Genomic DNA, 26820 nt, shown 5'->3' with positions numbered 1-26820 from the left:
TTTAAGGTTTTTTCACTTTGCATTTTGTCACTTTGATTTCTGTTGATAACAATTTGCACTTCCTGAAGATTTGCTGATCTCAAGTCTTCAAAAGAGAGTGTTTACAGAGCAGTAATGTGTGTTTTCTAAGATCTCTTTATATATCTCTTTTTAGTCTTACAAGTTCCTATACCCTTGAAACTGAATAGCAGAAAAGACTCTTTCAAACCCTTTCCAGACCATTAAAGCATTTCTGATGTTTTTATTTCTTATGTTTACTGATTCATACTTCTCAATGGCTTATGCATGTGATACAGCTGCACTTTGGTGGTAATAAAAACTCTGCAGATCTGTTTTTACTGCCAAAAATACAATTTCTATGATCTAGAGTGGCAGTTATCTATAGTATCTTTCATTTAAATTACAACATTGGGTAGAAAGACAGCATATTACACAATGCAAACAGACAATACGTATCAAGGAACACATGATAAGTAATTTCTTTTTCCTCTTTAGGTCATCTGTGAGCCATCTAAAACATTAGGTTTATAACTCCAGTTATGAGAAGGAAAGATTAGTAACCTTAAATCACTTAAACAAAAGAAGTATCAAACACATTGCTTAATACACTGTGAGTGTAATGTACAGCTCCCAAGGTTTGGGGGTATTTTTGTGATGATAATATTACATAATAAAAATCGACTAGATTTCAAGCTGAAAAATTAGATTGACATTTAAATCAGTTTTCTGTCCTGTGCTGAAAAAAATATAAAAACATCAAAGATACCTCAGAAGAGAGAGCCTTTCACATCTGTAACAAAGATCAGCCTCAATGGGCTCCCACAGGATGTCTATCCAAATAAAAATATAACTCAATGCTCCGGTTATAGCTAAACATTAAGAAGCTTTGGGTTTTTTTCATATCAGTCAGGGAATGCCTTAGAAAGAGCAGAAGCAAACCAACAGTTCCAGTAATGAGAAGGGGCTCTAACTGAGAGGACAATCAAACAAAATGAGATTTAATCAAGCTGGCTAAAAGAAGGCTCTGACAGAAATGCATGAATGTGTGTCTGGCAACAAAACTCCTGATGCTGTTGGCTGAGAAATATTCCACAGTTCTAAATCCATGGCAGTAGTGGCTGATAGAAGAGGTTACAAACCTCCAGAGATAGGCCAGTTCTGAGGGATTAGGATACAGACAAGTCATCAGTAAGAAATTGAATCAGTTCCTGACCCTGAAATAGAAATACAGTGTGGTAGGTTGGGAGGAGTCTCTTTTATATCTGTTCTTTGTGATAGGATCAATATCTGTATATTAGTAGAATCAGTAAGACTAAATATATAGCAAGAAAAGAGTTGAAAGGAGAGACTTTAAATAATAATCATATTTCTCTTGGCAATATGGAAGGCATTTTGAAGCTTATAATGAGGAGAGAAGAAAAATTAAAAAAAAAACCAAAACAAGGAAATTCCTAGAATATTCTTCTAATGATTCCTTTCATGATTTCTATCACTCACCACTTTTATTTCCCATTACAGACTTTTATTTCCCATTACAAGTAAGATAGGTCATCAAAACCACCTACTATGTCTCTGGTCTTTAATTTCTGTGCAAGGTAGATTAAAAGAAGATGCATTATTTTCCAGACATCTTTGTCCAAACAGCTGAGCATCTGTATTTCTCTACCTGACACTAAAAAGAAGCTAGAATTCACAAGAGCCAGTATACTGATCCCTCAGTTTGAGACACATGAGAGCTGAAATTCAGTCTAGGTTATGAAAAAGTTGGATCCAAAAGGGAAAGTTGCAGCATGTTCTTTACACGTGCCTACGGGAATTAAAAGTATGCCCTCTGCAAAACTTTTCATCTTCAAGAAAGTCTAGTATGGCAGAATATTTTCTCTGGACAAGTCACCCTTGAAATCTTAACAGAGCTTGTACATAGATTTACACAAGTGCTTTCGTTCTGATAGAGACTTTGTCATTTTCCCCCCAATTCTTCTTCAGAAACTTTTTTTTTTTCCAAATTTTCTACCCTTTTACTCTTTGGTGAATTAGAATTAAATATATAAAGGAAGATAGGGCAATTATCTGAAAAGTATTAAGTAAGTCTATTCTGCTTTTAGACAGGATTCAATTTTAAAAATGTATGTTCAATTGCATCAAATTATTTTAGGACATATATTAGAAGAACAACTAAAATGGAAAACTTCCCAAATAGAGACGAAAGACCAAGTTTAAGGCATGAACAATAGAGGAGATAAAAATGCTTGCTTCCGGAAGTTGACCTGAAAACGGGACCAATCTTTTCTCTGCTTTCCTTCTCTCTCCCTCAAACCATCAATGAAAAATATCAGGAAAGTGAAATATAGTCTTAATTTCAATACTAATTCAAAATGATTATAAAATCTATCAGATATATCAGACTGAAAACATCTATTTTGTTTTCCAAGCAAACCAAGAAAGTGCTTTGCCTTTGACTTTTAAAAATATCTTCATAAGGTGTGTAATTCCAGTTAAAAATTAGACACTTTCAACTGTTATGTTGAGACATCACTAATGCCGCTTCCTGCTGGATTTTAGGATTTTGTCTAATTGCATTCCAATGCTATGACAGCATCCCAACCCGACACATCACGAAACAGTGAAATCAAACTTGGGTATCCTGCACTAAGAACAAGATCCCAGGTGTTTCTCATGTCACAGACCAAAAGCCCTATTAGATCCCTCTGTCTTTCATTTAACAACTGGATGGAAATCTCTTTTTTTTTTTCAGTAACTTCTGGATAATAACCATGATGGTAATCTAACTTTGTAACTCCACATGAAGGTCATCAAAACCCTATTATTTACTAGCTATAAAAAGAAATACAATTACAAGTAAAACATCGTTAAAAGAGACTGAAACATTTATCCTGATTCTTATCTTCAAGTAAAGCATTAAATTTCAGTTACAAAAGGTAAGTTTTTAATTTTTATTTTATTAAATAACAGAGGCATATGAATAACAGTTTTAAAAGGATAATGAAAAAAAAAGATCAAGGAAAAAATGCTGACTTTGAATTTTTATTAAATATTTCTGAGCAAATCAGAAGAGATTTCAACAACTTTAAGAAAGAAATGCAGCATATTACAATCTAGAGAAATAATCTGAATTAGCAGTTTGCTGAATAGTGCCATGTCAATTTTTACAATATCCCACAAAGATACATTGAACTTCTATCAAGTACAATTATTTAAATACATCTTAAAAAAATAAACAGGAATTAATAAACCATTGCTTTAAAAATATAAAAACACTGAATCTAAATTTCTCTTTAAGTAAGTAAGAAATTAGATGTTTAAAAGTCTCTTAACTTCACAAGTTGATGCAGTTTCAGATTACTGATTTTTCAAAAATAAAGCAGCTCCACATTGAATCCACTGGTCTTGGTTTCCTCCACAAGGTACATCAATATTTGTCACCACACGGTCTCTCTCCACACTAGAGTAGACTGGTAAAGATATGCATTCCTCTGGAGAATATGGACCATATGCATCCTGTCAACAAACAAGCTCTTAGTTATCACATAAAAAGACAACAAAGCATGAGAAAGCAATATTCTCCACTGGCATGGTATCTAAAGTTAAGGTACAGTTTGGACACTGCAGCCTTGGACAAGGAAGTCTTCATTCAGGGCACTAAGGTGAAGAATTGAATGAAGCAGAGACTTCAGGAAAATTGCTCTCTCCATAACTCAAACACCAGGAAGGAAATAACAGGGGTGATCCTATGAACTACATATGAAAATCTTCCTTCAGCTAAAACCCTCCCAAAAATCACACGTCAAAAGTGTCTGCAAAGCAGGCTAAGGGAAGTACAGATCAGTTTCCTGCAGGGAGAAGGCTGCTCAGGAGCCCCTGTGCTGTAGGGTGGGGAGCACTTCTCCTGGCAGGCTGGAATGCTGTGGTGCCTGTGCCCTGGCAGACCCTACTGCCCCCTCCATCCCTGCAGCAAGCCCTGCCCTCCTCCTGTGGCACAGCCCCTGGTGCCATCTGAGATACCTGCAAGCATCATACTGCAGGAACTACAATCCAAAAATCCTTACCCCACCCATTCCAGGCTACTTTATTGAATTGTTCCTCTCTGTTGCCTACCACAAACTGCCTTGGATGGTTTCCTCCTAGGGCTTTGCATGGCACTGTCCATATGTGTGACCACAGAACTGAGCTCAAAGACTCCATCAAGACTTCCTACAACACTTAATTTCCACCCATGATGTATTTAGTTACTACAAATAGTTCAGGGTTTGATTCAACTGATATATATTAAGCATGTTTTCCGTCAAACTCAAAATGTCCCATCCTGTCAACAGGAAAATGTCAGATTTTCAAGAACCAAATAACAAAGAAGCACACTTGTCAGAAAAGAATTTTAAATAAAAATGAGTGTCATTTTAACTCAAATCACATCAAATGTGAGTTAGTGATGCTCCAATATTAGAAAATAACTAAAAAAAAGGAAAAAGGAAACATGCAAACAATAACTGCTTCAAGTACTTTGCCTTGCATGTGAAGTATAAAATCATTACTGAAGAATTTTGCTGTTCCTTTTGAAAATCAACTTCCCCTGTCTTTTGGACAACAGTGTTTCAATCCTTGCAGAAGATTTATGTGTGGTAATATTTGTATAGAATAATTTATAACCAGGAACTCAGCTGTTCTCAGAAGGACTGTACTTAGTCCAGACTGAGAGTAAAATGTTAATCAGAGAATTTAAATTTTGCCAAAGCTGGGAGCCTGAAGCTGGCCAGTTTGCTTTCAAAGACCCGTTTTTACACTTTTAGGAACAAAATATCTGTTCTTGTGCCTTTCTCAATCCCATTGATGTTTTAAGGAATCACATTATTGGAGAGTTAAAGCCATTCTGTGGAAGTCTTTTTGAGTCACAAATCCTTATGTCCTTAGCTTAAGTACAGTCCAAAAGTTCTCTTTGTTTGACTGCCTCACACACAGTTCCATCCCTTTTAGTGACACCCTTCACAGCATGGGATCTATCAGTGGATTAAAAATGGAAAGGACCTTCACAGTTTAATGTGAGAATAAGAGAATAAGCTTTTGAGAGTAAGCATGAATATGAGAATAACCATATTGTTAATAGCTAAAAATGTTCTGTTTAGAGCACTGCAGGATTTTGAGGGGATTCTCTCAGAGAAATTCTCTAGGTTGAAGTTAAGTTTGGTTGAAAATTGCTTCAAAGCATTACATTATACATATACTTTCGCTCACTAGATTTCAAAAGACGCATTTATGGAGAAAAGAAAACAAGTTCAAAACCTAAGAATTCTAAGATAATATGTTCAATTTTATGCACTCTTCTCCTAAGGAGAGATAATTAAATTAAGGGAAATGAATGATACCCAATTCTGCTTTGGTTTCTGAGCACAGCATTTGATTATAGTCAATTTTTACAGTGATTGTAAAACAACTCAAGGGTAGACCAATTCAGAAAAACTCTCCTTAGAGACACTTTGCATTAAAAAAGTGGGCAGTTGACAAGTTATGGCCTGTGTTTTATAAGAACTAGGTTTTTTTTCCCAACACAAAGATGCCAGTTGCTATTCATTTCAAACATAAGTACATTTGACAAAGTTTAATTCATTGATTATTGAAGTATCTAATTTTTTAATTTTACAGATAAAGCTCTCTGCTGATTTCACATATAACTTTTGTACCCTACCTTTGGAGTTTAAAAAAATAGTCTTATTCAGAAAAGTGCTAAAAAATCTGTTTTATTTCAAACACAAGATGAATGTCTTTCAGAACAATGGGAGGACTACTTAGAATTCTCATTTAAAATATGTTTCCATTTGGTGATACCATGGAAAACCACACATATTACCATCCTCCACCATCCACCACTGAGCCAATATATTAGAATGTCTGGCAATTCTGTATTTATCCTATGCACTACCTCTCAAGTAAATTAGGAATCTGTTTATTTAGGTGAAAAACCAAAACCTGTAAATAACAAAAAACTGAGAAATCCTTCACCGGTCAACTTTGTAAGAGCTTTTGTGATGTTTTCATTTTTTGTCCTTTTTTTAAAATTTTCAGTATTTTCTTTCTTAATCAAGCTGGGAGCAATGGTGCAGATGGTGGCTAGCATTTACTTCTGTGTTCATGGTCTAAATCTGTTGACCTTTATACTTCTAATGCTGTACTATAATACAATGCTATATTTCCCCTGCTGGAAATAACAATGAGAGAAAAACTAAGTTGGGATACAGCAGTGTGTTAGCAATGGAGCTCCTTGCGCATTTTCTGTCACAATACACAAAGGTCATCACAGTCGTTTAGGCTGTCTCTAGAGTCACACCTGGACAGATTTATCCCAGATATCTTCTGATGGGATGGGCTTCCTAAATGTAAGTGAGATGAATTCCATAATAAGCAATTTTTTGTTAAAAGACACACCCTTGAATATATTCTATGTGACTTTTTGAGTTATTTATCAGCAATTGCTATGCCAATGGGAAGGCAGAAGCAGTAACAGTTTTTCCTGTTTGGATTACTTTCTTTCATCTTAAAATCTGCAAGCATTGGAATTTTTTTAAATTTGTTTAAGTAGGAGAAAGGCTTTCTTTGCTTACAGCTCACATCATATTCTCTCTTTTTTTATTGCCACTGCATTTTACTTTAATATTTAAAATGCAAAGAAAATATATTCTAGGAATGAACTCTCAAACACATGTATATATTTACTAATAAAGGTTTGAAAACATACTAATGTTCTTAAAAGACAAAGAAACTAAGGTATGACTGAAATAAAGCCCTTTAGTTCATCTAAGTAATATAACCTAAAGAATATAAGCAAAATTACAATAAATTTCAGTTTTAAATAATGTAACTGCTTTTCCTAGTAAAGACCGTGATTTTTATTTTGAAATGAAAGGAAAACAGGTCAGCAACATCATACTGAAAAGCTACTACACAGAAAAAATAAAATTATGGGTCTTGAAAGTTTAGGGCTTTTAATAATTTAGTACCTGTGGAATCCAGGCCATGTAACAAGGGAGAACAGATGATACACTGGGAGAATCATGCAGATTTTCTGAAAGTCGATTTCCATCGAAACGACAACCTTCCAGTTGTAAGCCACTGATCTGCCATGGAAATATAAAATATTCAAACATAAATAACAGAATTAAAATGTCAATAATGATTACACTGTGCTTTAATAAATGATGAACGTTTTTACTGTGACCAAATTTTTAAATGACAGGAAATTAATTACTGTTTTGTTCTTTGTGAGAATAGGAAACATGATTTAAAAGCAAGATCTGAAGTTCACACTTCACTGTGAACTTCCTCTGATTTGGATTCACATTCTTTGAAATGCCGGAGAAAAATACCTGTAATTATGAAACTCCAGTTGCCTGGCATTTGATTAATGGAATTATGATAGCAACAGCCAAGTTCACAACCATTACAATGTCGAGAAGGAGAGAAGAACAATCACTGCAATAAGCATGACTTCCTGCTTGGAAGTCTGAGCCCAGCTTTCAAAGAATGGATTGTGCGACTACACAGCTTCAGCAGAGGCAAACAAAATATATTGAAATAATATGAGAGAAAATTTTATTTAACAAACTCAAAACTTCTTAGACAAGCATTTTTTTGTTTGGCAAGAAATTAAATAAGAATCACAGATGCTTCTTAAGTAACTATGTAATGCTTTATTTGCAACATCTTTCAGGTGTCTTCTTTTAATTAAGTAATTTCAGCCTCTGAATTAAAGGTTCTATTTTTTCTTCTCTGGAGTCTTCCATAAGTTGGTGACATCTATTCTAGATTCCTTAAAATAATTCCAATATTTGCTGATAGCTTTATTTTCCTCAGTACAAATACTACTAGTTTGCTACTACTGCTACTACTACTACTACTACTACTACTACTACTAATAATAATTTTGGCCTGCTGAAGTGACAACTTCCATTTTAACAGTAATAAAACTTAATTCAATAATAACTTTCATGCAGCTTTGCAAAAGGCTAACTATCCAGCTGCAGCAGATATGTAACAGAAGCTACAATCTGAAAATCATCTGCCTGTTACACTATCGTACTAAAGCCTGAATTAAATTTATCATACTGAGGTTGGCTTCCACCAAATGCATGGCTCATAAAGCAGTGCTGGAATTAGGAAATACAATGTTGCTGGAAATTGGAGGAGTGATAACATAAGGAAAATGGAGAAAAATGTCATTTTTTAATATATTTTCCCTTGCGAGAAATTTTGAAACATCTATCAGATTGCCTAAAGGAGTTAAAGTATGATGCTACAATGAAGATTAGTATCATAGATTAAATGGATAAAATTTCCTTAGGTAATTTTAGTATTCTAAAATTATGTATTTTACACCAAAAGATGGAATTAAACAGTAGTAACACAATGTGAGTTACAGTCATGATTGAAAAGCAATGCTTTCCTCCCCAGTGTTAGGGGTTTTTAATTAATAATATATTAAGTGTAAACTAGCTAAGATTACATTTTGCATATTTAATTTCTAATTATTCTTTTGATTGTAGACAGGCATAACACTCTTCAAGAATTTGCTTCTTTCAACTCGTATTTCTCTTTTATCTTCCCAGCTGAGCTGGAGAATCTTCCTTACAATGTGCAAGATGCAGATGTACAAATTCTAATATGAAAAAAAAATATTATAAAACATGGCATTTAAAAAAGACACAGAACAAAGCTGTGTTTCTCCTTGGACAGACGGTGACCAGAGAAGTGACAATGCTCTTTAGAGCAGTCTGTGCTTCATATAGACTAGGACTAACAGCAAAACCACCAAAGCTGTGGATAACCTGAACAAAAACAATCCCAGATGGAAAGTTCAGAGTAGACTTTTTGTCTAACTTTCACACAAATTTTAGAAAGTTTCATCTCCTATGTTATTCTTTCTGTCCTTCTTGCTTTCTGCAGGGAATATTTTTAGGGACCATAGTTTAACAAATAACCATGGCAAAGTTATTAGACAAAGATTGGTCTGATGAAGATGTTTTAAAGTTCGCTGCTAGGGTGTTCAAAGGTCTGGCCATCCTGAACATCTCTGAAAGAAATTTCTATAGAAGTGGGTTACCTATTCATAAAACTTTTTACTGCACTTTTCTTCTTTTGATATTTGCAGTCCCTTTGACATTACAGTTGTGGAAAATACCATTTGATCTCCTGGAAAACTTCTCGTGGAAACCAATGGTAGAAACTCCTTTGAAGATTTGGACCAAATTTTTATTTTCATTCAACATTAAAAGACATTAAGAAAAAAACCCCAACAATACTAGAACAATGTACTTTCCATAACATTTGACTGAGTAAACCAATATGTTTTTGTTTCTATAATAAACATTATAGAGAAATTACAAGTACTATGAAAGACTTGAATTTCACAGCATCTGTAATATAATCATAGTATCTTTGAAACTCACCAGAGAGTAATGGCAGAAGTTGACCATAATTTTTAATTCTTACAAAGAATTTGGCAGTTCACAGATATCAGTACTAGTTTAGATTCAAAAAAGTTATTTTTACACATTACAGACTATGTTTCTTTAAAATACCTTAGTAGAAAGTATTGCTGATACCATGGTCCAAAGCACATCTGTTTCCAAATTTCAAATTCTCTGCAACAGATCTTCCCTTACTAATTAATGCCATAATTTTCCATGACACGATCCAAACTGCAGCAGACTTTGGGAAGTCATATTTTCACTTCATTACCTCTACAGGTCTCCATCATTAATTTATTGATATTTTAGGATGGAGGTATACTGTAAAAAATGACCTCTCAGTATGCCTTATAATAATATATCTGTCAGTTGCTAAGAGTATAGTTTTGATATTAATACTCATATTGTGGATTTGAGACTCTGTAATTTTTTATTTTTTACTATGTATATTAAGTCCTACCCAAAGTCATATTACTTACTTCCCAGTAAGTTTCTTACCATGTTTCTTCCTTTCTTTCACTCTTTTCTAAAATACAGAAAATGGAATGCCAAAAGGAATGACTACCTGCTGTCGCGCAACAGTGCAATCAGTGCAGAAAGCAAACAGAAGAGATGTATTTGCATTATCAATATGTAATTTTAGTGCAATAGCCATACATTTTAAGTACCTTTTGTTAAAGCAACGTGGAGTGACATTAAAGAAGATGTAATTTCATACAGAATGATTGTAAGTGATACTGAGGAAGGTGTAATTTTATACAGATAGATTCTAAATCAAATATTCATCACATCCTACTAGAGGAGATCCACTCCACATCATACACTTAAACCATCACCTGAATTAACACTGATAATTTAGCATCTCATTTGATAATTCATATAAGACTAAGGTGTGTTCTTGCCCTGATTTTTTCTCTGCCTACTTTGCAGTTTCACTGACAGTTCTAGAACTGCACGTTTCTAACTTACAGATGATCATAGGGTAAATTATTTGTATTTTTAGGCATAGTAAGATTAACCATCTACAATTGCTGAAGCTTGATGCCATTTTTTAAAATCACAGCAAGACCAAGAAAGCATTTTCATCATACAGATTATAAGGAGATCTCCTTCTTTTTCCTTATCATAGAATAAATTCTAAGTCATCAAAACCTTTTAAAATAAAAAGTAAGAAAAAATCTTGAAGAACATGTCTTCAAAGCCTGACAGTTTTCCTAAGAAAGTTATATGAAGTATGTGTGACTATCAGGTTTAAATTCACCTGTATTCCTATTTGTACTTCCTTCAACAGAGACATTCTATTAGGTTTTTAAATATTTGTTGATTCAGAGACTTGAGCACAACTCTCCCAGACCCTGAAAGAGAGTCCCTCAACTCTGTGAGTACAAAATCAAGTCTCTCGGTGGAGTTAGTTACATAAAGTGAAATAATACCACTTGCATCAATTGAGACTGATAAACCTCAGAATAGCCTATACCATGGTCTGGTTCCTGCAGGGGAGTCTGGTAAGCTACAATTTCTTATTTAGGTGGGATAAAACAAGTCCCAGCTACCTCACCACAGTATGTGTTTAAGGACTTATTATTTTTGCTGATGGAATTCCCTTTCTTTGAGTTCCCACTCAGAATAGGTTCCCATTCAACAAGGTTAGCCTGAATTCTTGAAACTGCTGATACAACCTTTACTTTACCAGTATTAAAATTCATAGCGCTCTGGTGAACCAACCCTAATGTACAGTCCAGAGGATCCTTATCAAACAAGATACATTTCAGAGAATTACTTTTCTGAATCAATAACAGTTTTATGCCCTAGTTATAATCCCTGTTGTATATAGCTTTACTAATGGGGAAGTTTCCTCTCAGTTCTCCATGAACATGAGGATGGACTCATGGTAGGGAAATGTAAATATTCAGCATTGCAAAGGGTTCCAAAGCCTTTCCATTCATCAAAGATTAAAAGGAGCAGTGAAAATACTAGTGATTTCTTGCTAATAGAGAATCAATGAGTATTCAGAGGAAAAGATAATATTTAAACCAAGTGAAGATACTTGACAGGATTCTTATATTCTGCTAAAAATAACCAATCACCTCACTGCTTGCTCTATTCTCAGGGCAGAGAATTTCTTCTTAAACAAAATTCTTTTTTGATTTTAAATCCCTCTTAGAACATGACACATTCTTATAAAGCAATAGATCATATACATTAACATTTTGCCTACACACAATATAGACTGCCAACAGTGTACTTTAACTAGCATTGCCAAAAATTTACCACATAAATTCTCAGACAGTAAAACATTTTAAACTTCAGTCAGAGTTTAATATAAACTGGAGTACTGTAACAAAACTCTTTCCTCTCATTCTTTATTTGCCAAACAGCTCTTTCAATCTGGCAACTGTAAAACACTTTGTATTTTTAGGCATAGTAAGTGATAGTGATATTTTTTAATATATGAATACACTGAGTTAATGTTATTTAGGAGTTGAGGTACTTGACATTGACTTCTCACATTCTTCAAAAATGTTAACATGGTTTTGAAGAACTTCAAGCTCCTACAGTCTGCAGCTGATAGCTAGCTTACTAGAATGACTGGTCTGAGATGTGAAACTCAGTTTTGACTTACTGTTATGGCATTAGAAGCCTTGGCTGAATCTGTAACCTCAGACCATGTGATTTGCAGGTATATTTGTCATATACCAGGTTTATACCAAGCCCTAAAATTTCCCTGGTTTATTTATCTCCAACTTCTACAGACCTGTCTTCTCATGCTTCTTATGAAATGAAGCAGGCAAGCATGAGACTTACTTAAATATCAAGATTGAAGAATTTGCAAAATTACATTCTCTAGCTCCAACAGGAACTAATTCAACAAAGTTCAAAAGACTGCACTGTATTTAGGGCAGATTCAATGATTACAGTTATCTTTACTGGCTTTACAATATATTAATCTTTTAGGAATATGAAATCTTACATATTCTGTATTAATAATTTTTGACAGTGTCAGAAGCCAGCTCAGAACCTTAATATCTCCCCCACCCTTGTTTCTGTCTGCATTACTAGACTAGAGAAGGTGCCTTTCCATTTGCTCTCTCTGTCCTCGTGCAGCAATCTCTGCTGCATGGACCCCACAGCTGCTGTTGAGTTGTTGCACTGGGCACAAGTGTCTCTGTGGGGATGTGGTTTTAAGGGCTGTGCTCCATTCTGAACACAGAATGTGGAGCTGTGCAGCATTATTTTGGGATCAACATATCTGTAGGAAGACACAGCACAGAAAACAGCACAGAAAACCCTACAAAATTAAGTATAAAAGAGGTGCACAGAGACCTGTGCTGACCAAAGTGGCAGTTTTACCTGGAATTAAGAAGTTAGTTAGAAGTTAGAAGCTAGTTAAGAAGATAAATTAAACCATTTGAGGATTCATCTCTACTTTGCTGTCAAAGCAACCAGTGGTGACTTCATGGGTGCTGGCTGTAGGCTTAACTAACATTTAAAAATTCTTGGGTTTTTATCATATCAAAAACTAGTCATCTTATAGTTTACTTTAGTTTATTTCCTTAGTAGTCTGCTTCCAGTGATTAAAGAAATTCTGACACATGGCCTTAGACTTACAGATTTACATTTGTTTTTTGTCTGGCTACCAGCCACTTGTCTATCTGGAAAAGAGCAAAATTCTAACTCATAAAAATTGCAGCTTCAATTTTCATCTAAGAGGTGGTTGAAGAGAATGGAGCAATAAGCTTAATTTTAAAATGAGAACAGTGACCAGGGAGAAGACAAAAGATAACTGCTTTCTTTTTCTGTTTTCTGTGGAATTTTGCACTGTCATTTTAGTAGCTGTATACCATTGACCAACCTTTTTATCTCTGGTACACCAATTATTTATAGCTCAGTTTTCTAGGAAGTTTATGGGCAGATGACTTAGGCTATACTGATAAAACATCCTCATAAAATACTAGTACAACATCCTAGTAAAATACCTTAACTTGGAGTTTGCCTTCCTGTATTCGCCCTTTCCATGAAGCTGTAAATTTGAGACTGTCCACTGAACACCTCATTACTCTGCAATGGAAACACACATATGGTAAATCTTACAGACGTGTAACAACAGGATATCAAACACAAAACCAAACTCAATGTATTTTCAATGTGTACCATATGATACTAAGTCTTACTTTGAAGAAAAATACACCTCTAACTGAAAAAAAAAATAAAATATAAGTATTTAAACAGGTAACAGCTACTTTACTTCAAGGCAAGAAATAAAAAAAAGATGACTGATGACAGCAATTGACATAACTTTTTGGCTCTGTGTCCTCAAAATGAAATAACCATCCTCACACATAAGGAACAATGGCACATTAGCACAAATAGGCACATTATTTTTCCCTCACCTTGCAGTCTCCTGGCGTAAGGCATTGAGAAATGTGTCTGGATGAAACAGCTCAGAAAGGTCAAGGGTGTCTGACAACAGTTTCTGTTTCTCTGCTTTTTCTACCCAATTCTAAAAGAGAGAATAAAATCAACAAAAAAAGAAAAAAAAAAAAAGAAAAGAAATCCTGAAATAACTGAAATTATTATTTGATTTTTCTACATTTTGAGTTACTGTGGGTATGTCAATTATTATGATTAATGAAAAGTGTGTAAACATACTGTAACTTCAAAGCTTAATAATAATTTCTATTATTTCACACTGGTAAAAAAGAAATGAATGCCCTCTTAAAATATAAAGAAAATGAGCAGTTTATATGTAACATGACTAACCCATTCTAAATAAACTCATGTTTCATTTTTTGTTCATTGCAGCTTACTTTGCACAGTGAAAAGTTATCGTTGTGTGATGAAAATTATAATTTCAACAATTTTATCATTGTTGAAACCCTATTTCACCTTTACTTACTGGAGTGTTTATGTTTTCCATCAAAATAGCTGCCATTCCTGTGTTTGTTTTAATAAGTTCAGGAAAATAACTGCATTCCTTTTAGGTACACTTTAAGATCATTTTTCCGTATAAATAGCACATTATATTGAAGAAACACTTGATTTTCAGTCTGCAGTAACAGTTTCTATAACTACTTGCCAACAGGTTTTTTAAATATTCCTTACTAGTAGGTTGATGCTGCCATTTTTAGTATATTAGTTGGAGACATGAATTCACAGAATTGATTATAAGATAAAAACTAGACTCTATTATACGTGGCAATAAATGAATCTAATAAAGGTGGGGGGAATAACTGTCCTCAATTATCCTTACAGAGCACATGCCTCAACCTCCTTCCACTCTTCTTACTGGCAGCTGTGAAGCTTGTTAGGAGCATCAAGCTTGGAATTTCTCACCAATGCAATGCCTTGTGTGTCAGCATGGGAAAAGAGACACACATCGCACCTCGCCATCTTTATAAACCACACCATCTCTATAATCCTAAGGAAGGCAATCTTAGTTTGGTTCTCAAGACATTAACAATCTCAGACAAAGAATTTGCTCTCTTCAGACAAGATATTTAGGAACCTGACTAGTTATACAACAGTTCACACTCAAAATCCTCTTCAGTCACAGTCACAGTCCTTACAATGGCACTGTAGTATGAACCTGACGTCACTGTATAACCCACCCTACAAGTAAGCTCTTCACAGATATGTCTTCAAGGCCAGGTTGGATGGGGCTCTCAGCAACCTGGCCTAGCAGAAGGTGTTCCTGCCCATGGCAGAGGGTTGGAACCAGATGATATTTAAGGTACCTTCCAACCCAAAGCATTCTGTGATTCTGCAAATATTAAGATAGAAACTAATCAGACAATAAGATTCCACATGCTATCAGATGAAATATAATATCAAAACAGAACAGAGAAAGACAAGCCCCACTCCTTTCTAGATACCAGCTCCCAGGAAATTATAAAATTGCTGTAGTCACTGAATAAAAAATCTTGAAAGTTACACTCTCATCACACAATGTACCTGCCAAGCATCTCTATCATGTTTAAAAAGTACTTTATTGTATTGTTTGAACTGCTGACAGATGAGTAATTCCATAGAACCATTTTGGAAGTGACAAAATCATCGAAAATGCAAGTAGATAACACTCAGTAAGTTTTATTTTATTTTGGCAGTGTGTCACACATCTCCATAATGTTTCCACCATGTTAAAGCCTTTAATCAGTTTTGGTTTTTTTTTATCTGCCACATCACTGATTACGAGCCCTCAACCCAAATGATTATGAATCAGTTCAGAGATTTCTGCTTTCCATTTTCATTAGGTAAATGTACACAGTTAATGACCCTTATCTGCATGATTCTTTTAATGACTTTATATAACTTTATGAAACTTATGACTTCAATTTCTTTTATCATATAGCAGTAAATGTATTCTGATTAGGAGAGGTTTTGTAAATTGTTTTGTGTAATAAAAGTAGACATCACTTCAACTTGTAATTAATATAATCATTATATTGCTGTCATCAAATAAACTTTTAATGTAACTACTATAAGAAACACTGTCAGGAACACAGATGTTTATATTGCACCCAGTTAAAAGACCAGTATGGGTAATGTTAATTCTGAACTCATATAACTAGTAGTACTAGGATGTACACAATAACAAAAACTTTCATTAGATCACAAAAGCAAAATTTTAATGTCTTGTACTACTCTGTATAAAGCAGAATATGTAGCTCAATTACATCTATTTAAATAAATAATTTTAGATGCAATCAAATGTATTTTACAACCCAATTGTAAAAAATATCCTTCTGTTTATTTCAGTCCTATAAGATCACATGACAGCCTATTAGGGAAATGCTACAGTCTCAGGAGACAACACCACTCGATTAACAGATCATTTGTCACTGGTAGTGCCACTGCCATAGGGCTGGAAGAGATCAGGTGTTGATGGGAAGGAAATTTAAGCTAAGCTGTGGAAAGACTGAAGTGATGTTTCTTGAAAGGGAGAAATCCCTCCCCCATCCCAAATATGATAGAAACATGTATTTGTCAAAGTGATGAAAAGTTGTTTGACTTCTTATTCATCTTGGATGGCCATGCAGCATTTCAGTCTGAAGGGCTTTCTTCCATCACCAACTCTTATATAACCAACAATATAGACTGTGGTCTACAGTCCAAATATCCTAACTCTGAAAATAAGTTTATTCCAAAATGTAAGAAAAAAACCATCCTCCACTCTTCTTTGCAACTGTTTATTTCAAAATTTCATTATTTCAATATTTTCTGAATATTTCTCATTTACAATTACACTATAAATTTAACTGTCTGTGATAGAATAATTTAGAAAATTATTATTATTAGACATATAATATCAAAACTTATCATCAATACCCAAAATGCTTGCAAAGCAATTCCTGGGAGGGTATTTAAAAACTTCCATTAATGTGGCGTTCTGTTTGCTATAATAAAAACATTTTCTCTTCATTTTTTTCCCCTTACAAAAACAAATCTATTAGCATGGTCTCAGGTAGTTCAAATAATATTTTTTCATGCATTTTAACATCCAATAAACATCTACTCCACCTTCAGAGAGAAGTCCTCCTTATCATCTATAATCCCAAAGCAAATTGAGAGCCTCATTGAACAGTGGAATGAATAAGGAGGCTGCCAGATTTTCACATTATTATTTATACAGCTTTAGGATCACAGAACTCCTTTAAAATGAAGGAAATACTCTTCCTTCACCAGTTTTAATTCATTCCAAATGTATATTCTTCTACTGCATTTTTCTATTGCTGTGGTCCCCAAAGAGAACTTATGCTGAAAAAGAAAATCATATAAATCACCACAGAAGTGATTTCATTTGTGTGCCTAGATGGAAAATTGCATTCAGTGTTACACGCATATTCATAGCTAGGAGCCATACAGTACAATTCTGGTTTTCTACAAGTTTTAGAAGTTTTCCACATTACTAGGGAAAAATATGCAGAACTTTGGCTAAGTCTGAGAGTAAATGATGGTGAGTAGCACTGCTAGGGGAGTAAGTACTCAGTTAACTGGAGTTTAGACTGAGCCAAGGTCAAACAAGCAGTTATGCTACAATCTCATTTTCCTCACAGTGCAGCAGCTGTTCTACAGGTGTGCTCCAAAGTGCAGGCATTCAGTGATAAACACCAGCAGGAATGACAGTATTACAGCTCAAAGAAATGAAACAGATGGATTTTTGCAGGCACTGAGCCCAGAGGGGGTAATGCCTAGGGTTTTGAGGAACAACAGGTATACAACAATTCGCTCCCTTGTGGTAATTCTTTGTATGTGAAATCCTTGGGCCATTATTCTTGAGGGAGCTATCCTTTATGAAATGAATGTGTGAATATTGCAGTATTTCAGATTTATGATAAGGTGTTGGCCCATACTTACAAATGATAAGTAACAGAGTAATTTAATTTGGAGTTGATGTTTGGTTTGATTTTTTTTCCTTTTTCTTTTCTCTTTTCCCTTTTGCCCTTTCCTTTCCTTTCCTTTCCTTTCCTTTCCTTTCCTTTCCTTTCCTTTCCTTTCCTTTCCTTTCCTTTCCTTTCCTTTCCTTTCTTCCTTTCCTTTCCTTTCCTTTCCTTTCCTTAGACCAAAACCACTGGCTACTGCTTTAAACCAAATACTATTAAAGCTTTATTTCAGTTTTCCCCACCTCAGAGCCCCCCTGTTTGTTGAGGATGTCCGAGCAATAACAGCACAGTGTTACAGCATGAATGTTCTAGGTCCCTTAGCATCAGCATGCTGGCTAACCACGTGCTAGAGGCAGATACACAGTAAGGTACAGCTGACAGAAAAATAAGCAGATGTGATCTCATTCTGGTTACTATATTAGTTCATCTTTTATCAAAACAGGAACTTAACTTCCCCTGAATTTCTGTTTCCAACATTTAATATGGCCAGAAGGATGCATAGGAACTGCAACAACATTCCTACAAGTTCATGATTGACATATGCCAAAAATACCTTCTTCCAGATATTTCCTGTATAACCACTAAACACAGAATCAATTAGGCAATACTCCTATGTTTCATGCCTTCTAGTCTCTTCTTTCCCAAGTACATCAGTCACCAAGCACTAGATTATATTTGCAATTACACAGCAAGTGTATAACTGGGTAAGGAAGCCTAAGAACTGGAACTATTCCTTGGTGGAATCAACTCCCCATCTCCAAAAATAAGTTGCAGAGGACAGAAAACAGTGGCATACAATATTCATTTGTAGATAATAGACTAGACTGTCTACAATAACACCTGGACAAAGTCAGGACTACATCAGATATAAATCCTTTTCAGAGCTCTGGAGCAGGGATGCTGAAATCTATACTGTGATGGTGCTGATGTGACTGAACAGGGATACAGAATACTCAATATAATAGCCACTCATAATGATGGGATGCACTGCAGTAATTTGTTTTACAGTACCAGCTCAAAGGCTATATTACAATGAAGAGAGCCAACAGAGAACTGCTCATACTTTGCCATGGCTCGTTTTCCCTGGTAACACTCCACGAAATACAGATTTTCCATTAGCATCTCCCTCACAGTCCTTGTTCCTCTACTGAAACAATGACCCCTTGAATAGCAGTCACCAGTCTCTCTCCATTTTTTAAATTCTTGTTTACCAGTCATTTATTTTTTGTTAACATCCTCTCTTAAGGCTGTCAAAATACGGAGAAAATCTCTCACCCATGCCTGTGTCACAGAACTCTACTATATTAGTAACTATTGAGGCTTAACCTAACTCTCAGATAAGTAAAAATGTTAATCAAACAGACTAAAGCAATCTAACCAAAAATTGCTTAACTCTGTGGGGCCCATATCCCAAAATGCCTAGAAGGTACCACAATTAAAAGGCAAAGACGCAAATCTGGGTTTTTTACATGAGAAAAAGAGATTACTGAATGGAAACAGTGGCTGGTGCAACTCCATTTAAACAAAGGAAGTAAATGATGTCATGGATAGTCTGTGATGTGGCATCCTGGCACATCATGCTGGCTCACACTGCTTACACTCCATTAAACAGAACACTCCAACACTGCTCATATTAGCAAATAGTTTGTTCAAAAAAGAACAACTTTGTGTAGATGCAGAATATAATTAAGTTGTTTGTTTTTTTTTAATTGATGCAGTAAGCTAGTATGGATTGTTGTTTGCTCCTACATTGTAAAGCTAAGGCAGTTAGCATAAATGTACCTCAAGTGCAGCATATAAGCTCTCTGAAGCTCATAAAACCTTTTGTTAAACCCAAAAGCAAATTTCGCTTGTTATGGCCAATTCCAAATGAACAGCTCATCATAAAGGCTGTAGGTCTCTTTCAGATGTCCTGTCACATGAGAAAGCTAAGAGAATGCTGAAGAGCATTAGCATGGCATAAAACTTCATTCACACCTGTTCTCAGGAAGCCAGAAAAACATACATTAGGGAGCAATTTAAGGAAAAAATATTGCACCATTTGTTACACACCACACTTTTTTTTTGTTATATTTTAAAATTAAATTTTGTTTTCTTTTTATTTAGCTATAATGGATTTAGTTTTTAAATTACTTCCATTATAGAAATAATTTATTCATAAACTTAAACATTTTGGCATCCAATCCAATTGCAATTCAGAGTAGCTCCAAATTCAAAACCAATTTAGCTTGCTCAGGGCACAGTCTACTGTAGTTCTGTGTATCTCCAAAGATACCTCCACAAATCATATATTTCCACAAACATCTCTGGACAATATGGGTAATGTTTCTTAATTTAGAAGTTGAAAACTAGACAAGTGTTTCAGATGTGGCCTCAAAAGTGTAGAAGAATTAATAACTGCCTTTAACCCTTAGTAAGGTCATTAGGAATTTTGCATTTCTATGGTATCTTTGAATTCACACATTGATTTCAGTTTTATTATTCTAGTAATATCTTAATGTGTTCCTTATTTGATGGATTCTTCTGTTGATATATCTAAATCAGTGCTCTTTCTCAGTGTGACAAAATACATGAATACATGACAGAGTAAATCTTTTTCATAGCTTTGTAATCTGCATATCTGAAGAATGAACAGTATTTGGTTTAGTTCTAAATTATTTACTGCCTTTTGCCTGATATATAAGTAATTTCAATTGCTTAATTTATTGCATGGGATAATGAAATATTAGAAATAACACTGAAAATGTTAATTATAGAAAACGTATAAGAAAACACACTGTGTGTATAAGGAAAAGCACACACAATACTGTGAAACAGTATAAACCTGACAGGAATTTTGAAATTCGAGTTCAGATGTAGAGAACAGATTTCTCATTGGATCATAACTCTCTTAGTTCAGAGTGACTGTGTGGAATTACCACTACAAATATATCAATATGCTTTTGCATACTCTCCTTCATATGGGGGCACACATTCTAATTTATAGGACTCAGTTGAACACACTGGGAAACATTATAGAGCAGGAGGGCATTTATCCTTCTTGCCTTTAAGCATCACTTACACACCTTAAATAGGGATCTAAGCTTCCCATCACTCTTAACAACTCTTCTACTTTGATTCAAGGTTTGGTTTCTTTTTTCTTCAATTATATACCTTGCTGAACATTTAGAGACAAAGACTATACCAAAAAGAACTCTACTAAGCAAAAACCAAACAACAAAATGAACAAAACCCCAAATCTGAATGCCTTTCTGTTGACTTCAGTTTTAAAATTCAGTCATGTCTGTTTACAGAATTGCTGAGTGCACTTTCATCCTGCTCTGATTGCTTTATTTGACTGTGAATTCCCAAGAGTAAAACTACTGCACACTCAACAGATAAAGAAGGGTTTAGTCAAGAATTATTCTTATGACTCTTTTCCTTCACAAATGAAATTTGAATTGACAGCCTTGAAACTTAAAAGGCTCCAAAATTTTAAATATTTTTTATATATTAACAAATGGATACAATATGAAACTGTTTTAATTTCAAATTCAGTAATATGGCATCTCCTTCAAAGAGAGAAAGATAGGTCAAGATGAGGTTACATTTCTGCCTTCCCCCAAAGAAAAGATTTCTAATTAGGGATGATGCTTGCTTGTGAAATGGAAATCTGCTTCTAATAAAAAATGAGCTTATTTTTTAATACATATCTGCAAATGATATTTGAGAAATAGTTACAGCATGTTACCATTGATTTTGACCTATTCAAATCTCAAAACAGGAGATAAAATATTTTGCAAACTGCTACACCAACCCAGTTCCCAGCAAACCATCTAGAGGTTAAAAAAGAGCCACTATCACACTACCTTTTTGTTACAAAGCTAATTTATTTCTACATATTCCACATAATTTATTTCTATGGATGAACTTCTAACTATGAAATCAGAATTACAAATAAAACAATAACAATGGATTTTGAATAGATTACTTACTTTTAGTAGATACAATATTTCTGTCAGTGTAGTGGTGATCAGAACAGCAAGTTACTGTAACCAAGGACAAGTCCCACCTAACCAACCCAGTGGCCTTTTATATGGAGTGACTATAGCACTGAGCAAGGGAAGGGCTACATATTGGGATTTATGAGCCATCTATCTGGCTCATATCTGTAAAGCCTTTGAAATGGTCCCTCACAACATCCCTCTCTTTCAGCCAGAGAGAGATGGATTTGATAGGTAGATTGGGAGACTGATAAGAAATTGGTTGGATGGTCACATCCAGAGGGTGTTGATCGATTACCAGAGTCTCAGTGAACATCAGTGACAAGAGGTGTGCCCCCAGGGGTCCATACTGGAACCAGTTCTACTTAATATCTTCATTAATGACATAGATAAAGGGATCAGGTGTACCCTCATCAACTGAAGGACAGGATGCCACCCAGAGGGACCCAGCCAGGCTTGAGGAGTGGGGCCCTTGGAATCTCTTGAGGTTTAACAAGACCAGCTACAAGGTGCTGCACCTGGGTCATGGCACCCCCCGGTACCAGCACAGGCTGGGGATGAGCAGATGGAGAGCAGCCCTCCTGAGAAGGATGTGGGGGTGCTGGCTGGGTGAGAGGCTGGCCATGAGCTTTCTCTAATTCTAAGTTGTCTTAAAAAAGCAAAGCAGATTGATGGGATGAACCTACAAATTGGTGCATTAGCATGAGCTGCAGCCTTCTCATTTATTAATGGATGGAATTTAAAATTACCAGTTTTTGACAGAATAACATAAGGACTCATTTTCATATGTGAATGATAATAACATAGTTTTCTACCACTTGTACTAAAATTAACCTTTTTTGCTTGAGCTTTTGTCAGACAAGACTATCCATTTTACTCTGCTTTCTCTTTTGCAGACAGCTCTGTCCATGATAAAAGAGATACAGTGAAAAACAAATTATTAGAAACAGAGCAATCTAAACTTTTAATTTTGACAGATTAAATGCATAAAATTGATTAATATTTTATCATTGCATCTTTTCAGCTTTCTTCCTGTATTGTGAAAATGTATCTTGTAGCTTAAAGAGAAAAATCAATAAATGATCATTGCTTTTTTAGTTTAAATAAAGGATATCTACTACAGCTTTGCATCTTCTACAATATATAGCACAGCATTTTGTAATTTTCTAAGTATATAAATACTATCTTGCATTCATAGAAGAATTACAGAATACTAAATCTAGTTTTTTTAATTTAAACCTAGGTTAGGAAAGAAAGATAATTTTCTTTAAAATATTGTAATTTCATACATAATATCTGTAGAGACAATGATCTGGGTTTGTCTTCTTTTATTCAACACTTACAAAAAGTCATTTTATGAGTAATTATCTCCTGCAATAAATATTTTATAATCAAAGAGCTGAATAATTGGTTAGCAGTATGATAAGGGGTACTGCTCAAACTTCTAGTTACAAGGTAGCATTTCATAATTTCAACAGAACAGCCATTCTCACAAAACATGCCTAGAATTTCAAGAGTTTAATGAACAGCTGCTGAATTCTGTTGAAACAAATTACTTTTCTCAACAGTTAAGCCTGATGTTTATTAAAATGCCCATAACTTGTGGATGCCTCAGTTTAACAGAGCACCTAACACTCACTGGGAATAAGCTTCAACAGCTCACAATGAAACCAAAGGAAATGCAGGTAGTGATATTTTCCCTTTTCCAATGCTGCTTTTTAAAAACTGTTTTTCCAGTTTTTTGTGTAACTCTTTTTTTGTGCAAAAGGCATGCTTTTCCAAAACTTGAGATAAGTACAGCTCATTGGCAACCAAAATTATTTACCTTTGAAATAACATAGTCTGCAGATCTAAAACCTACTGTATTTTGGAGGAAAACAAACATTTCACTACAGAAAAAAGAGTTATATTTAACTTTGGGCATCACAATATATGAAAGATATTATGTTATTAGAGAGTGTCCCAAGGAGAGCTGCAAATATGGTGAAGGGCCTGGAGGGGAAATTGCATCAATGCATGAACACAGCTTTCTGTAAGAGTACAAAAAATGCTTCAGCTTCTGCTTTAATTTCCTTGGATATTAGATCTTATTTCAATGGACAACTCCTATTACCCATCCATGTCAAAAACTTTTATCTCACATTCTGTTTGGTCCCTTGTTTGGATGGTGCATTTTTACAAAGCACTACTGCTCTATATCAGCCATTACTTAATCAATGCAATCTAAGTGAGACAGTGATTAGAAGGGACATGATAAAACAGCTGGTAAGAGCTTCAAATTTGCCTATTAGAGACAAACAAAACATATTTTTAGTAGTACTTGCAAATTTCCAATTTTTACCAAGCAGTTATCAATTAGATATAAGGTCTTAAAAGACATATCCTGGCTGATAAATTTGGAACAAAGTAAAATCATTTTGCAACATGATGAGAACTGAGGAAGCCAGTTGAAGATCAGCTCCTTAGCAGATAATGTTTGGCTGCAGTTGTATTTTTGTTTTGATATTCATGACAGCTAAAGAGAAGCCAAGAAAAACAGCAGAAAAATGCTAATTCTTCAGAATAATGTGGAAATTTGAAGTAAAATAACGGAATGGATGGATTTAAAACACATTACTTTTATGAATTTTTTGCTTCAATATTAGAATACTGAATCTGGAGTATTCTGCACTGTACAGATACCTAGGTAACAGCTCTTCAAATAGAGAGTCATGAGAGGAACAATGACAAGGTGGGGAACCAGCCAAATGAATCCATCTGAATCAGCCTCTCCTAAAACAGCAAAACACAAACCATTAAGCTATTGTCCCTGCTGCAAACTCTGCTAAGGCTGTGTATTAGAAAACACTCTGAAAACTAAGTGTGATTACTTGGGCTGGGATAGGCCTTATTATGGAGTGCCCAAGTGGATGAATAGCAGGACTGAGCATGACTATTCTGGATTTGTACAAGATTTATTACGTGAGTTCTTTAACCTGGTGAAAATTGAGAGGATTTGATTCCCTTGGTTTTCTAAAAGCAGCCTTTCTGCCTGTTATCAGTGACTGAATATTTAATATCTCTGCCTCGATGCCTGGGGTGTGAAGGAGAAATCCTGGGGTTCCTATTCCCAGAAGGTTTTATAGTACATTCAGCAAGCCATTTCCATGAGTTCAAACCTCATTTACCTTGGGCATCCAATCCACCTTTCTGGAGACCTAATTCTTGAAACAGAGGATTAGGGTTCCAAAACAGGAACAAAGTCATTCTTCCTTAAACAGTAGAAGACCATTAAAATAGTAAAAATCTTATACTAGGTGATCAAACTGGTATTGAAGTTAAATATTACTATGTTAGATTTTACTCAGGATGGAAAGGGACAAGAGAACAACACCTCAGAAAAACATAAGTCTCTTGAAAAAATATAAAATTTAACTTCTTTATATACTAGGAGTACTTTTTAGATGAATGCACAATTTCAACAAAACCTTTCATAAATTATGCAACTAAAAATTTTCAGTATTCATAAACATTTCCCTGATTAGAACTCTGAAACTGGTGCTTATGATTCTGAGGTCAGAATGTACACTGCAAGATACCTAGCAGCTTTCTAACTCAACAGTCATCCAAAGGAAGAACTGTTTTTGTAAATGACATAAAATCAGCTGAGTCCAAAAGAATGAAATATAAGGTCTTCTTGGAATAAGAAGAGTTTGGGATTCCTTTTTGAAAAGGAGAATTTAAGCTCTTTATTTAGTTCTAGTGGAAACAAAAATCAATTTCCAATTTGTTGACCTGAAATAATTTTTAAGGTTGCTATTCAGCTGACATTTGCCTGGGCTGCTGTTTTGCCTCTTGGTAGCTGCAGTTCTGAGTCTGCTCTCTCTCTTTCTCTCTTGCTGTATCCACAGCCATGAGAAGACACTTATCTAGAGACTGGGATGCATTTAATACCACTATAGGCTGATGTGCTTTATTGCTGAGCTATGATCATGAACCACAGGAGAGGGAAACCACAGAAAACATTTAGGGTGCCATCATGAGGAAACTAACAGTAAAAGGACCAAAAATTAATACTTATACAATGACCATTGATGATTCATACACTTCATATCTTAACGTTGGTAGCAAATATATCACTATAGACAGACAAGTTGAAGCACAGTATTATAAAGTTCAATGTCACCACTGCTAATTGAAGTATTCAGAACTCCATCTTAGAAGAATGTTCAATATATAACTTCTGCTTCAATTTAAAGCAAAAGCTACCATCCAAATATCAGAACTTTCACCTGGAAAGAAATCACCTATTTACATCAGGTCTGTCACCATAACACAGCAACACATGGCTCTACTGCATTTTGCATATACAAATTTCTTCACACTTTCATTAGGCAGGGGTTTTTTTGAGTTTGGTTTTTTTTTTTGGTTTTTTAATTTTGCTTTTTATTGAGTAAATTCAGACCTAAAAATTGCAACACCTGTTGTTTTTCTGCCTGTTGTTGTGTAATGCTCTCAGAACATCTTTACACTTCTATAAATTCTGCTATAAATATTTTACCATCTGGCCTATATTTTGTGTTCCTCCCCATCCCCATTAAATGCTTGCTGCAGTTGCTTTTATTGTTTCCTGCACTGGCAGCAAACCACTTGACAAGGCAGCCTTTAACTAATAGCCTAGGCAGAGACTTACTCCATCCTTAGTAAATGTAATCCTTTAGTACAACTTCGATCTTTCAATGTCTCCTTCTTCATCTTAAAAATGCCTAAATCAAACCTTTGTCAAACAGTAAAGTGTAAGTCAATATCTTACAGTCAATGAAACAGAGGGACATAAAAGTAACTAAAAAAAACTTATAAAGTTGGTCATATAAAACTAATCCAAAATATGGCATTTGTTGAAATACAAATCAGAAGATAATTTTCAGAGTTATGAGATATCTTTATTGAAGCCCTTATTGAGTTTCTGAGTACTAAACCTAGAATTAACTACTGATTAATTAC

At 34.7% G+C, this 26820-nt stretch overlaps 1 protein-coding gene across 1 annotated transcript in view; it reads right to left on the bottom strand.

Moving 5' to 3' along the window:
* Positions 1-2940: 2940 nt before the first annotated feature.
* The window catches only part of DYNC2H1 (dynein cytoplasmic 2 heavy chain 1), a 143023-nt gene continuing 119143 nt past the window's right edge, over positions 2941-26820 (bottom strand). The window contains exons 86-89 of the mRNA XM_066544741.1: positions 13865-13974; positions 13451-13532; positions 7008-7124; positions 2941-3519 (exon numbers count right to left, since the gene is read on the bottom strand). Of these exons, the coding sequence (XP_066400838.1) occupies positions 3361-3519; positions 7008-7124; positions 13451-13532; positions 13865-13974 (468 nt within the window). The 3' untranslated portion in view covers positions 2941-3360. The remainder of the gene's footprint in view (positions 3520-7007; positions 7125-13450; positions 13533-13864; positions 13975-26820) is intronic.

Source organism: Molothrus aeneus, chromosome 2 (assembly GCF_037042795.1).
Source record: "Molothrus aeneus isolate 106 chromosome 2, BPBGC_Maene_1.0, whole genome shotgun sequence".
Taxonomy (NCBI): Eukaryota; Metazoa; Chordata; class Aves; order Passeriformes; family Icteridae; genus Molothrus; species Molothrus aeneus.
This window is presented reverse-complemented; position numbering and strand designations above follow the sequence as displayed.